The sequence below is a fragment of the Numenius arquata genome, chromosome 8, assembly GCF_964106895.1.
Source record: "Numenius arquata chromosome 8, bNumArq3.hap1.1, whole genome shotgun sequence".
NCBI classification, from domain to species: domain Eukaryota; kingdom Metazoa; phylum Chordata; class Aves; order Charadriiformes; family Scolopacidae; genus Numenius; species Numenius arquata.
Genome location: NC_133583.1, coordinates 26,464,086 through 26,477,617, shown reverse-complemented (window position 1 = coordinate 26,477,617; position 13,532 = coordinate 26,464,086). Strand labels below are relative to the sequence as shown.

General features: G+C 62.9%; 1 protein-coding gene across 2 annotated transcripts; it reads left to right on the top strand.

Moving 5' to 3' along the window:
- Nucleotides 1-236: 236 nt before the first annotated feature.
- On the top strand, nt 237-13,011 carry FA2H (fatty acid 2-hydroxylase). 2 transcript variants are annotated; one of them, XM_074152496.1, is made up of 8 exons: nt 237-324; nt 396-661; nt 7,378-7,473; nt 9,373-9,515; nt 9,602-9,708; nt 11,030-11,202; nt 11,871-12,123; nt 12,932-13,011. In XM_074152496.1, the coding sequence occupies exons 1-8, from the start codon at nt 237-239 to the stop codon at nt 13,009-13,011; spliced, it is 1,206 nt and encodes a 401-aa protein (XP_074008597.1). The 2 variants fall into 2 exon arrangements, with proteins under 2 accessions (XP_074008597.1, XP_074008598.1); XM_074152497.1 differs by lacking the exon at nt 237-324 and adding an exon at nt 6,043-6,051 and having other exon boundaries at nt 398-661; nt 7,390-7,473.
- Nucleotides 13,012-13,532: the final 521 nt, after the last annotated feature.

The following is a 13,532-nucleotide window of genomic DNA, read 5'->3' as shown; positions in this document are numbered from 1 at the left end:
CAATGGGTGACCCTTACCCCCCCCGGCACGCCCCCTCCCATCGCCCCCTCCCACCTTTGCCCCCAATCCCCCCATCACCCCCACATGGGTGCCCCGTACTCCCCATTCCCCCCCCCCCCCGCCAAGGTGCACCTGCCGCGGGGGCGGAGCCACCCCCGCCCAGTCCCCGCCCCTCCCTCCCTCTCCACCCAACCAGCGGCGGGGGGGGCGTGGCGCGGCGCGCGGCATATGCATGTATGCAGATGAGCAGGTGCGGGCAGAGCGCGGCGGGACCGACGGGCGGACGGACGGACGGACGGACTGACGGCGGTGGAGGAGGAGGAGGAGGAGGAGGAGGAGGAGGAGGAGGAGGAGGAGGAGGAGGCGGCGGCGGGGTGGGGGGGGGGGGGACAGGACCATGGCGGCGGCCCCGCGGTCCTTCAGCGCCGCCGAGGTGCGGTCGCGCTGCGCGGAGGGCGCCTGCCTGGTCCGCTGCCGCCGCCGCCTCTACGACCTGAGCGGCTTCGTGCGGCTGCACCCGGGGGGGGAGCAGCTGCTGCGGCGCCGGGCCGGCACCGACGTGAGCGACGCGCTGGACGGACCCCCCCATCGGCACTCCGCCAACGCCCGCCGCTGGCTGGAGCAGTACTACGTGGGGGAGATGGAGAGCGGCGACGAGCAGGTACCCCCGGGGACCGGGTTGGGCGGGAGACGGGGTGTCCGGAGTCTATGGGGTGCTCCGGGGTAAGGGTGTCCCGGGGCCGGGGTGTCCGGAGTCTATGGGGTGCTCCAGGGTCGGGGTGTCCCGGCGCCGGGTTGTATGGAACCTATGCGATGTCGCCAGGGCCGGGATGTGAGGAGTCTACAGGGTGCCCCAGGTCAGGGGTGCCCCGGGTCCGGGCTGGGCAGGAGCTGGGGTGTATGGAGTCTGTGGGGTGTTCCAGGTCCGGGGTGTCCTGGGTCGGGGGTGTAGAGAGTCTATAGGGTGCCTCAGGTCAGGGGTGTCCCGGGTCGGGGGTGTATGGAGTCTACAGAGTGTCCCGGGTCTGGATTGGGCAGGATCTGGGGTATATGGAGTCTGTAGGATGTCCCAGGTCTAAGGTGTCCCAGGTTGTCCAGAGCCTATAGTGTGCCCCAGGACCAGGCTGTCCTGGGTCCAGGCTGGGTGGGATCCGGGGTGTATGGAGTCTATAGGGTGCCCTGGGACTGGGGTGTCCTGAGTTGTACAGGGTCTATAAGGTGCCTCAGGTCTGGGGTGTCCCGGGTCTGGGCTGGGTGGGATCTGGGCTGTATGGAGTCTGTGAGGTGTCCCAGGGTCGGGGTGTCCCGGGTCTGGAGTGTAGAGAGTCTATAGGGCGCTCTAGGTCTGGGGTGTCCCAGGTGCGGGATATACAGGGTCTATAGGGTGCTCCAGGTCCGGGATGTCCCGGGATGTACAGAGCCTATAGGGTGCCTCAGGTACGCGGTGTCCCAGGTCCGGGCTGGGCATGATCCGGGGTGTAGGGAGTCTATAGGGTGCCCCGGGGCTGGGGTGTCCCGGGTCTGTAGGGTGTGGCGGTTCAGGGGTATCCCGGGTGTGGGATGTACAGAGTCTATAGGATGCCCCAGGTCTGTGCTATGCAGGGTCTGAGCCACCACGCAGGGTCTATAGGGCACCCTGGGTATGGGCTGTGCAGGATCTGAGCCATACAGAGTCTATAGGGCACCCCGAGCCTGGGCTGTGCAGGTTTCAAGCCCTGTGGGGTCTATAGGGCACCCCAGGTCCAGGCTCCTCGGGGCCCAAGCCATATAGGGCATGCAGAGGCTGTATGGAGTCTGGGATGTATGGGGCATGGAGTCTTTGGGGTGCATGTAGCATATAGGGTGTATAGGGCACCCAGGTCCAGGTCTGAACCATAAGGGACGTGGTGCGTGTTGGGCCTGAGCTGCACGGGACCCTTGGGGTCCCACCTGTGGAGGGTCTGGGGCGTACAGGGCATGAGGGGTGTATGGGGCAGGGGGTGTTGGAGGCTCCCGGGGTCCTGTGTGGATGAAGCCTGGGGTGTATAGGGTGCAGAGGTCTGGGCGTGTGGGGCACAGTGGCTCTGGGGAGGTCTGTGGGGCTGCCAGCATCTATGGGGTCGGGGTCTGTGGGGCCTGAGGTGCAGAGGATCTCGAGATGTGTAGGGTGCAGGCTCCTCAGGGCCTGAGAGGGACTGTGTCCTCGGTGCACAGAGCCTGGTATCCATGGGGTCCCACCCCGTGGTCACTTTCCGCCCTGTCCCCATGCTGGGAGGCAGGGCTGATGGGTGACCCCAGCACGGTGTGGTGGTGCTCGGGGTCTCCCGAGGGGTGGGGGAGATGGGGACATGCAGCCTGGGGTTGGTTTTAGCAGGGCCACGTGGCACGGGGTGGGCGATGGGTCAGGACACCCTTCCTGGTGTGGCCAGGGACCGGGGTGCTGGTCACCAGGGCTTGCCGGCGACGAGCGGCTGCTGCTGGGGAGAGGAGCCCCAGCCACCTCCCCGGCTGTCCCGGCGTGGGGCTGGGGTGGCCGTGACTCAGCACCCTCCTCGCCGCACCAGCCCCGTGCTCAGCCCAGGCGGAAGGGAAACCACCCGGAGAAGTGTCACCACTGCTACCGGCTGAACTTCCAGGAGACAGCATGGCACTGGGTGCTGCCACCCCGGTTGCCGGCCCTCACCGGCACACCGTGGGCAGGATGCCCGAGCAGTGGGGCCCCCTTTGCCAGCCCCAGCGGCCGTTTATCCCCTTGGGACATCCCGGCGGGGTCGGTGACCGTTCGGTCCCTCCGGACTGATGTTTGCACTCTCTGGTTCTCCTCCTCCTCCCCGCGACACAGCCTCCATCGGTGGCAGCGCCACAGACGGGGCTTTGTTCGGCCTCAGTGTGAACGCCTGTTCTTTCCCCGGATCCCAGTGATGGCACCTCCTCTGTTGGGACACTCGTTGCCACCACCTCTCTCCTCCTCCTCCTCCTCCTCCTCCTCCTCCTCTTCTTGGCAGGTGTGACGAGCCCGACGGGTTGGGGCGAAGGAAGGTACCGGACAAACGAGTTCTCGCGCCGCCGCAGCCCGCGCTGAAGGGAATTGCCACCGTCCCAATGCAAATAGACGGCGTGATAACGCCGGGGCGCAGGGAGATCAGACACTACCTGGCACTAGATAAACCACCCCGGGTTGTGACATGGAGGGGGGGGGAAAAAGAGCTGCCTGCTGCACGGCGAGGCTGCGTCCGGCACACACCCCATGCGTGAGCTGCTCTGCCCGGCTTGCCACCCCCCCCCAAAAATCCCCGTTGGAGGGAGACGGGGGATGTCAATGCCCTCGGTGGCACTTGGGCTCCTGCTTCGGCTGCTTTTTGGGCAGCCGGACCCCCAAGCAGCTCGTCGAAGGGGGTATCGCATCGCTCCGGCTCCCCCGTGGTTTTTCTCGGAGGTCCCAGGGCTGAGCCACACAGGCATCCAGCGTCCCCCCTGCTCACCCCGGGGGACTTCGAGGGTTTTGCAAGAGAGGGGGGAAAAAAAAAAAAAAGAAAACAAAAACCAAAAAAAACTCCAGTGTTAATGCAGGAGAGGCAAAGAGGAAGATGAGAGCTGGCCTTCATCCCGCTGACACCCCTTCCTCCAGCTCGTGGGAGCTCGGCTCCATCCCTGGGCCGCAGGTCCCTCTTCTGCGTCACTCACCCAGCCCCCTTTGGCCAAGGACAAATTAACCCCCAAACTTTTTATCTATGCAAACAGAAGGTATAGGGGAGATCAAAGGGAGAAGCCGTAATTACCCAAAGCTAGACAGTGGATTTTAGCAGCCTTGCTAGAGGGAAAACTGGATCATCTAATTACCCCTCCAATTTAAGCAATGAGAGACTTTCATCACCGCCTCTCGGGGGTGTGTGATGTGGCCTTGAGTCACAGTAAATCCCCTGTCCCTCTCGGGACTGGTGTCCTCCCCTTCCTCTCGCCCATCGCTGCGTGCCGGGCTTGTCCTGGCTCTCCCTCCCAGCCCCAGCTCGCTTCGACGCAGGCGCTCGCGTGCCCTTCGGTGTTGTAACAAGAAGCAGCTTCTTTTTTTTTTTTGTTATTTATTATTTTTTATTATCATTATTATTATTATAATTATTATTACTATAAGGATAAGTTACCTTCAACCTCCTTGCTGCGCCCAGTGTTTAATGGGCTGAGACCCAGCCCCGTGGGGCTCGGCCGCCGCTGCCTGGGGATGGCCATGCTGGTGGGACGGTGATGCTGGGAGCGTGCCACCCTGGGTGGGGACCTCCCGTGGGCTCCCGGCCCCTCGTGGGGATGTCCCCCCCCTACACGGCCAGCGTGGCATCTCCCATGGGGGACAGCAGCAAAAAAGACGGGTTGAGGTGGTGCTGGGGGACGTGGTTTAGTGATGGGATTTTATTTTATTTTTTTTTGTGTCAAGAGTTAGGTTGATGGTTGGACTAGATGATCTTGAAGGTCATCCCTTCCAACCTAGATGATTCTATGATTCTAAATGGAGTAGTTTTGGAGCTCGGTGAAGGCGCTGGAGGCACGGCGGGGCTTCTGTGGGGGTTTGACTTGCTGGGCAGACGGGCACGGGTGGAAAATCTGGGTCTGGGGCCAGCATCGCCCTGCGTGGTCCAGGGGGAGGTTTCCAGCTCCTCCTGCATCCCAGGCACATCAGACCCCGCGCCGGACCCTCCCTCCTCTCTGTCCCTGCTCCCATCGTAGCCGGATTTCGCCGAGCGCTGATGAGGGGAGGCGTAACGGGCACCGGACCATCACCGAGCTCCCCGCGATCCCTGGCTGTCCCCCGCAGGGCAGCGGGATGCTGGGTGGCGGCTGCCACCAGGTCACCCGGTCACCACGCGGTGCCAAGCCATGCCGTGCCCTGGGTGTCGGGCCCCATTGCCTGCCGGCGGGAGAGCCGGCACCCGGACCGGGGCTGCCACTCGCCAGGGCGGTGGCGCGGGAAGGCGGCACTTTCGTAGGCGTTAACTTTCCCTGCGTTACATCAGGCCTCTTGCGCATCGTTCCTGGCAGGACCTGTTTGCCCAGGGGGACGACTGGGATGCATCAGCGTCACCCACGGAGCAACAGGCAGAACCCAGCGCTCGCAAAGACCCCTTCGGCGTCCTTCAAACCCACCTTTTATTTGGAGGAGGAGGAGGAGGAGGAAGAGGAGGAGGAGAGGCAGAAGTCCCGGTGCTGCTCCGCGTGCCGCTGGGGCTCGGTCCCCGCGGGGCAGGGGCAGGCAGGAGCTTGTTGTCACTGTGGGGAGGGAGCCGGGGCATGCAGGCATGGCTCCCACCCCGCTTGCACCACGGCTGCCCATCCCTTGGGTGCCAACCCTGGGGTGAGCAACAGGAGAGCCTTCCTCCTGTTCCCCTGCGGAGAAAGAGGAGGAGGAGGTGATTCAGGCGAGGCATGCAGGGGCGATGGCGTCTCACCGGTGGCGCCTGTCCTCCCCATCCTGGGTGTCACCGGTGAGATGGGGTCCAAGCCCCCTTGTCTGTCTCCCTGCCCTGGGAGGACGGGGAAGCCTGCGGCCACGGCGCAGTGCTCGGGTGTCCACGGGCAGGAGAGCTGGAAGCACGTGGACATTTTGGAAAGGGGAGGAGAGGTGCCGGGGTGTTGTGTCAGCCCAACTCTCTTAAGCATCCTTCCTGCTGCAGGGCGAGTGTTGAGGTGGGCTTGTTTCTTAGGGGATGGAGAAGCCTCTTAAAGCCAAATTTTCTTCCAAAGCACCCGCACTGGGGGGGAGGCAAAACCATAAGTTGACCATCCTGGGCTGGGTTTCCAGGCATCCCGCCTCCCGTGGAGTTTTGGGGTGTCTGGTTAGAGGACAGAGCATGCAAAGCTGAAAATACCGGGGGGGGGTGGGACTCTCGGAGAGGGAGGAGCGGTGGTTCAAGGCACCAGCAGTAAAATTGATGCCTGCTCCAGCTGGGAATATCCCCTGCCCTGCCCTGTCACCCGAGGGCTGCCTCGGGGCTGGGTAGCACAGCTCCCATTCCAGTGGGATGAGGCTTGAAATCCGTCTAGCCCGGGAAAGGGGGTGGGAGCCCGGCCGGCAAGGAGTGCCCAGTGTCGGCAAACAGCAGCCGGGCCCTGCCTCGGCGTCACCACCGTGGCATGGAGTAAAGTCCTGTCCTCCCCGGCAAGGTGGCACCCATCCTCCTGCATCCCGGCTCTCCCGGCCGGGGGATGTGTGTGTGTGTATGTGTTTGTTCCCAACCAGGATGCGATGGGACTGAAGGGAATGGGAGCAGCGGGGAGAGCATCCGTAGAGGCTGCCGGGGAGAAAACCGTTCCCCGCTGCAAGCGGCAAACGCCGGCGGGCATTGCTGTGCCGGCACTGCCGTGCCGTGCCGTACCCTGCTGCCGGGTTAATGGGTAACTCAAGGTGACAAAGCGGGAGAAAAAGGCATGTTTGGCACGTCCTGCCCGGCCAGCCGACAGGCTGCTGGGGGGCACGGCCAGCTCGGGGCTTGCACGGGCACGCTGCGGCCTCACCGAGCCCCCCGGCCGGCAGCGGAGCCGGCGCCAGAGCTGGCAGGGCCAGGGAAGGTGCTGGCAGCCGGCGGTGCCTTTGCTTCCAAGCATCAGACGGGGCAGGTTTCTCCTGTTTTTCAGCCAGCCCTGGCAGCGGGACGGCAGCCCGGGCTTCATCCTGCCGCTGCCGCCACCCCGGTGCGTCCCCTGGCCCTCGGTGTCCCCTCTCTAGCCAAAACCAAGCCCCTACTGCGTGTGGCCTGTGGCCGAGGTGACCAGCCCAGTGCCACCACGCAAAGGGCGTTTTGCCCTTTTCCCCAGGGCAAGCTGTATTTTTTCCTTTGTGCCCGGAGCCAGGGTGGTGGCACCGGCCGTGCCGCTGGCAGCCCAGGTCCCTCGGGGACGGAAGCACCCAGCCGGGCTTAGCCGGGTGGAGAGGAGGTAGCCCAGCGCTGGCGTTGTAAGGACTAACCCGGCGATGCCGGTGGCTTTTCCGAGGAGCGACGCTGGCTCCGGCTGTTGCTCGCCGGGCCGCTGGCCTGCGGGAAGGTGAGCGGTGCCACGGCAGTGCCCGTCTGCCAGGGGAAAGGCTGGCCCGGGGCACTGCAGCCTCCGCTTCCCAACACCGTCAGCACCGGTGGGGTGGTGGGAAAACTGGGCTTGCAGGGGGAATTTTCCAAAGAAACCTTGAGTGTGGGACAAGGTTTGCAGCAGAGCGCGCCAGCAGCCGCATCCCTCGGGAACCTGCTCTGCAGGAACTGTCTGGCTTAAATTCATTGGATTTTTTTCCCTTATTTATTTAGCAGGCGGGAGCGAGCTCGCTCTGCCCATGCCCCTGGGTGGCACGGCCACCGCTGTCCCCAACCGTGTCTGCCACCGGTGCTTCACCACGGGGTTTTTCCCCCCCTCTCTTTCCAGATCTACCCTGAGCCGGTGGATGAGAAGGAGGTGGACACCGCAGCCCAGACTCCAACCCGGATGGACCCCCGCTGCAAAACGGTGGACGAGGAGAAGGTGAGAGCCGGGGGTTTCTCCAGAGTGCTCTGGGTGGGGGGGGGGAGACCGTCTCTCCTCTTCCCTGCATCCCTGGCTTTCTGCTGACCCCCGGGATACGGGAGGGATGCCGGGAGGGATGGGAGCTGATCCAGCTGCTCCTGCCCTTTCTCCCGGAGCAGCCGGCATCGCTCCGGCTTTATTGCCCAGGCGTGGCCACGCTGGGAGGCTCCTGCGTGGGCGGAGATGGCTTTCTCTGACAGCGGCTGTGCCCTTCGAGCGGGATGCGCTGCCAAGTCACACCTCGCTTGCTGTATTTATTTTTGTGGTTTTTTCCTTGCTTTATTTATTTTTTTTTTGTCACTTTTGCCTCTTGACCGAGCTCAGGTAAGGAGCACTGAGGGATCCCCCAGCCCGGGCAGGGTGGTCCCCCTGTGGGCAGGGTGCTCCCCACCCTGCCAGCTCCTCTCCGAGCACAACACAGGAGCAGGGATTTGTCCCCAAGGTGCCTTTGGGTTTCCCTGCCCTCCGCAGCACCATCTGGCCACCCTGCCTTTTTATCTCGCACGTGAGCGTGCTTTTAATTTTGCGAAAGGATTTTTATGGGGTTTTTTTGAGCAAGAGAACTTTCACCTTTCACCCCCCCCCTCATCGTAATATTTCGCCGCTGACCACCTTCAAAAGCAAATCTGCCGCCCCAAAGTGACCTTTTTGCTCTAACTTTTCCCCAACAGAGGGTGTCTCCATCCCCGTCCCACGCACCCGCTGCCAGATGGGGTTGGTTTTTCCCCTGGGTGATCACCTCCATCCCTGCCCAAAACATCCCTGCCCTTGTAGTGACAGGACAAGGGGTAATGGTTTTAAATTGGAAGAGGGGAGATTTAGATTAGATATCAGGAGGAAATTCTTTCCTGTGAGGGTGGTGAGGCACTGGAACAGGCTGACCAGGGAAGCTGTGGATGCCCCATCCCTGGAAGTGTTTAAGGCCAGGCTGGATGGGGCTTGGAGCAACCTGCTCTAGTGGAGGTGTCCCTGCAGGACAGGAACCCGCAGGAGGGGTTGGAACTCGATGATCTTTAAGGTCCCTTCCAACTCCAACCATTCCATGATTCTATAATTCTATAAAATGCCCACGGCCACCTCGACTCCTTGCCCTGAAATGCCCCAAACGGAGCCACTTCCCCCCGGTGGCACTGCCGGCGGGGGGTGCCGGGGTTGCCGTGCCGGCGCGGCACGACGCGGGACGGCCAATGGAGAACTGCCAGGCCCGGGGCTCGGCTGGGCGAGCACGGTTTCTGTCCCGGGGACAGGGGTGCGACCGAGAAACCACCTTATCTGGCTGGGTCAGACGTGTCCGGGGATGCTGAGCAGCGGCAGAGGCGGCGCTGCCGGTTGGGTCTCTCTATTTCTGTCCCGCACGGACACGCGTGTGCCCGCATGGGGTCCCTTCGTGCTCTCGAAGCCATGCACTGGAGCGGTGCCTTGTGTTCCCACCCTGTATCCCCGCTCCCCATCCTTTTCTGGTTCTCTCCTCACTGCCGGAAGGAGAAAAGCCCTTGGCTGGGGTAATGCCACGGTGATGGGCTCCGTGTCCTACCGGTGGCTCGCTGGCATGGGTAGCGAGCAGGGGGTACCATTGCCTGCTATCTTATCTTGGCAGCTCCCAGGGGGGTGTGAAAAAGCCTCGGTTATCGGGGCCTGAGGCTGTGCCAGGTCTGGGTACAGCCGCCTTCACCTTGAACTGCCGGCAGGGACCCGGTGGCAGGGGGGGTGAGTTGGGGCTGCTTGGGGCAAGAAGCTCGTGGGTCACGGGAAGGGGTTTGCAGCCCCAAATCCTGCAGATGCGATGCAGCTTTTTGTGCCCGGTACCGGGGTGGTGTGAGGGTCCCGTGGGGGTCATACCACTGTCTGCTCCCCCAGGACCTGGTGGACTGGCAGAAGCCCTTGCTGTGGCAAGTGGGCTACCTGGGGGAGAAGTATGACGAGTGGGTGCACCAGCCCGTGGATCGACCCATCCGCCTGTTCCACTCGGATATCCTCGAGTACCTCTCCAAGACGGCATGGTGAGCCCCCGGGGGTCTGCGCCATGCCCTGGCAGGGTGGGGGGAGGCTGGCTTGAACTCTCTCTGACATCTCTTCTGCCCCGCAGGTACGTGGTGTTCATTGTGTGGGCTCCCGTGGTGCTCTATCTCAGCTGGGTCAGCTACACCTCCCTCGCCCAGGGCAACACCAGGCTCTTCTCCTCCTTCACCACAGGTAGGAGCGGTGGGGAAGCCTTTGGGTTCGGCTCAGTCCTCCCGCATTGTGCCCAGGGACAGCGGGGAGACCTCTGCATCCCTTCCCCGTTCCTCCTTCGGTGCACGCTCACCATGAGCCACATGCAAGAGCAGCAGGCGAGCCCCCCCATCCCCGCGGCCACCATCATGTCCCCTGCACGATGCCACCTGCGCTGCTTTAATCCCTGAGCTTGCCCACCTCCATCCTCTCCTCTCACCCACCCAATTCGGTTCCCCGGGAGGGATGGATGGAGACAGGGAATGGCCCGGGGTGCAGCCCTCTCCCTCTGGCTTCTCCATCCCCAAAACAGATCCCGGCCAGCGCTGGGGTGCGTGCCACCCCCCGCTGCCACCCACCCTGGGACCGGGCTGGATGCCGCTGGCGCGGCGGGCAAACAAACCCGGCTCTCAGCGCCGCCGGCATCACACAGTGCAGGGCTTGTTCGCCCAGAGCGCCTGCCCTTGAATCTCCCACTGTCTGCTCCCCCGGGAATAACAAGCGGGGCAGGCTGTCTTCTTTGTTGTGCCTATTTTTTTTTTTGCCTTATTTTTTGTTTTTCTTTTTTTTTTTTTCCTTTTTTTTTTTTGCTGGGCTCCCTATTTTTTTTGCAAGGTGCCACCCGGTGCCAGCTGTGCCCGGCTGCGGGGTGGAGCGCCTGCTGCACCCTCCTCCTTGCGGCATTCAGCACCTTGCTGCCAAAGGATTATTTATATTTTTTTTCCCCAAAAAAATTAATATGCTGGGGAGGGGGCGGGGGTGGATCTGAATTCTGCTAGCAAGGACGCAGGGCTGGCAGCTGGCTCTGAAAGGAGGAGGTGGCTGAAAAATGCTCTGCGGGGGAAAGTGCCCAACAAACCTATTCTTCACCCCCCACCCCCCCCCCAAAATAAAAAAGAAACAATGCCAGCAACACACTTTGAACTGTCACGAGTTCTGCCTGCCCAGATAAGGTCCCTCCTGCCTCCTTCTGTTGGGCAAAGCAGCTCTGTAAGGACAGGACTGTCCCTGGAGTGCATGTCCAGGTCCCCATTGGCATCTGGGATGCAGGGGAAGCCCCCTTGCCAGCTCCTTGCGGCAGCGAGAAGCCATAAAGAGTGTAAATTAATGGGAATCGAAGGAAAAATGTGGTTTGGAGCGGTGCTTGGGGAAGGTGGCTCCCCGGGGAAGCTCGGGGCAGGAGGACGAGAGGTGAGAGGGAGGGAGAGCTGAGCTTCGCCCTGATGCCGATGGGAGGATGGTGATGGGTAAGAACAGCTGCACCTCGCCCGCCCCGCTGACCGCCGCACATCTCCTCGTGTAGAGTACTCCATCCCCGTCCACAAATACTACTTCCCCTTCATCTTCCTCCTGGGGATGTTCCTGTGGTCCCTGCTGGAGTACCTCATCCACCGCTTCGTCTTCCACATGAAGCCACCCGCTAGCAACTACTATCTCATCACCCTGCACTTCTTGCTGCATGGGCAGCATCACAAGGTGAGTCGCAGCCCACGCCTCCGCCGGCGCCCGCCGGGCCGTGGGAACCGCTGGCCTTTGCACAGGCGGAGCCTGTTTGTGCGTGTTCAACGTGACTCGTGGCATCTTCGCCCCGAGCGGGGCCCTTACCTAATACCGGTGAGGGCTGCAAGACGGGCTTGGAGGAGCTGGAGTTAAACCTGCGAGCTCCAGTTGGGCGAAGGGGGAAGGCTGGAAAAAAAAAAAAAAACAAACCCCATGGGCTCCCTCTAGCTTCGCTGGAGGAAACATCCCCGTGGAGCTCGGGGACCTGCCAGCCAAAGCCACCTGGTCGTCTTGGTGTGGGCGAGGGGCTGGCCTTGCCGCTGGGTCCGTCTTTTGGGGAGGGTTTCTTGGTGTTGGCTTTTCCCAAATGGGTGTCCCCACTCATAAAATGGTTTGGGTTGGAGGGGACCTTTGAAGGTCATCTAGTCCCACCCCCCTGCAATGTGCAGGGACATCTTCAACTACACCAGGTCTCTCAGAGCCTCATCAAGCCTGACCTTGAATGTCTCCAGGGATGGGGCCTCTACCACCTCTCTGGGCAACCAGGGCCAGTGTCTCGCCACCCAGTGCAGGGATGTTCTGGGGGCTGGGGGCCGCGGAGTGAGTGAGGAGCTGCCTGTCCCACTGTCCTTCTCCGCTTCCAGTCTCCCTTCGACAGCTCCCGCCTGGTCTTCCCTCCCGTGCCGGCCTCGCTGGTGATGGCCTTCTTCTACGGCATCCTGCAGCTCATGCTGCCCGAGGTGCTGGGGCTCTCGGTGTTTGTCGGGGGGCTCTGCGGCTACGTCATCTACGACATGATGCACTATTACCTCCACTACGGCTCGCCAAAGAAGGGCACCTACCTGTATGGACTCAAGGCTTATCATGTCAAGCACCACTTTGAACACCAAAAATCAGGTAATGCTGCCTTTTTCCGACACACACACACCCCCCCCCCGCCCCCTGCATGCTGGCGGGGGCAAGGGTTGTCAGAGCCCAGTCTGCCCACACGTGCACGGCTGATGCTCTGAAATATTTTGGATTTGGGAAAACCCAAGAGCTGTGTTGCTGGGGAAGCCACGTACCACGTGCTGCAGCCCCTGGGGTTGAGGATGGGGGGGCCGGCGCAGCAGTGGGGCGAAGGCAGCAGTCCACCTCGCCAGCGGGCATCAATGCCACCCGGGGATGCCAGGGCGGAGGTAGAACCCCCCCAGGGGCGGTGCCAGGATGTGAGTGCCCGGGGCAGCATCTCTTCCTGCCGGGAGGGAGGCGTTGGCGGGCGCAGGGTGAGGCCCTGGGGTTCCCCGAGTCCACCCCACACCTTCCCCAGCCCCGGCGCTTGCTCAACCTGCCCTTTGCCCGGTTTCCTAGGAGAAAACACCCCATCCTGATAAGCTGGGGCTGGTGGCATGGCCCAGCCAGCTCCTTCTGCTCCCTCTGCTGTTCCTCCTCACCTTCTCCTCGCCTTCCTCCCTCCCCGAAACACGGGCGCTCCTCCCTCGCCAGCCTCTCCGGAGGGACCGCCTGGCCCCGGCGTCGCTGTCAGCCGATGTCACCTTTGCACCCAGCGGGGTGACATCCCATCCCAGCCAGTTGCCCCACGTGCCCGCTGCTCCCAGCCCTGCCCTTCTTGGCGATGGTGGCACCGGCTTGGTTAACATCGAGTGTGCGCCGTGTCCCTGGTGGCATCCCACTGACAGCGGTGCCCCCTCTCCCCTGCCCACAGGCTTCGGCATCAGCACCCGCTTCTGGGATCACCCCTTCCGGACGCTCATCCCCGAGGAGACCTTCGAGAAAGAGGATTGATGATCCCAGCGCGGCGCCCGGTTGCCGGCTCTGTCCCTCCCCAGCCCTCGTTGAGGCCGGCTGGCCCGCAACCCCCCTTCCCGGGAGCTCTGCCACAGTGGTGGCCGCACACCAGAACATCCCTGTGGTCCAGCTGTGGCATTCCATGGGGGATGGGGATGGGGGGGGGGACGACACAAGGATGTGGGGAAAGGGGAAGGAGGAGGTTGCGGGGCTCCCGGGGGGGGGTCCTGCCCCTTCCTCACCACCCTCCCACTCCGGGTCACGGATGCGCGGGCAGGTCTGCTGCCTGAGAGATGAAGTGCCTAATGCCCTCCTCCACCCCGGCACCTCGCCGGAGCCCCCCCCTCCCTCCCCCTCGCCCCAAGCCCCTGCCCCCCCCCCCCCCGGGGTGCCCAACATGCTGCAGTTAACCCTATCACCTAACTCATGCCGAGGGGCTTCCATATCCTGGGTCCTTCTCCCAGCCCGAAACCAGCACAGGGTTTTCTCGACCTGCAGCCCTTGGGGTGGGGGTCCTG

What these genes read in the sequence shown, in the direction of transcription:
- FA2H (XM_074152496.1), top strand. Translation starts at nt 237, where the DNA reads ATGCAGATGAGCAGGTGCGGGCAGAGCGCGGCGGGACCGACGGGCGGA. An exon ending in CGGCGGTGGAGGAGGAGGAG is followed by an intron (nt 325 to 395) that starts GAGGAGGAGGAG and finishes GGGGGGACAGGA; the next exon opens with CCATGGCGGCGGCCCCGCGG. An exon ending in TACCTCTCCAAGACGGCATG is followed by an intron (nt 9,516 to 9,601) that starts GTGAGCCCCCGG and finishes TCTGCCCCGCAG; the next exon opens with GTACGTGGTGTTCATTGTGT.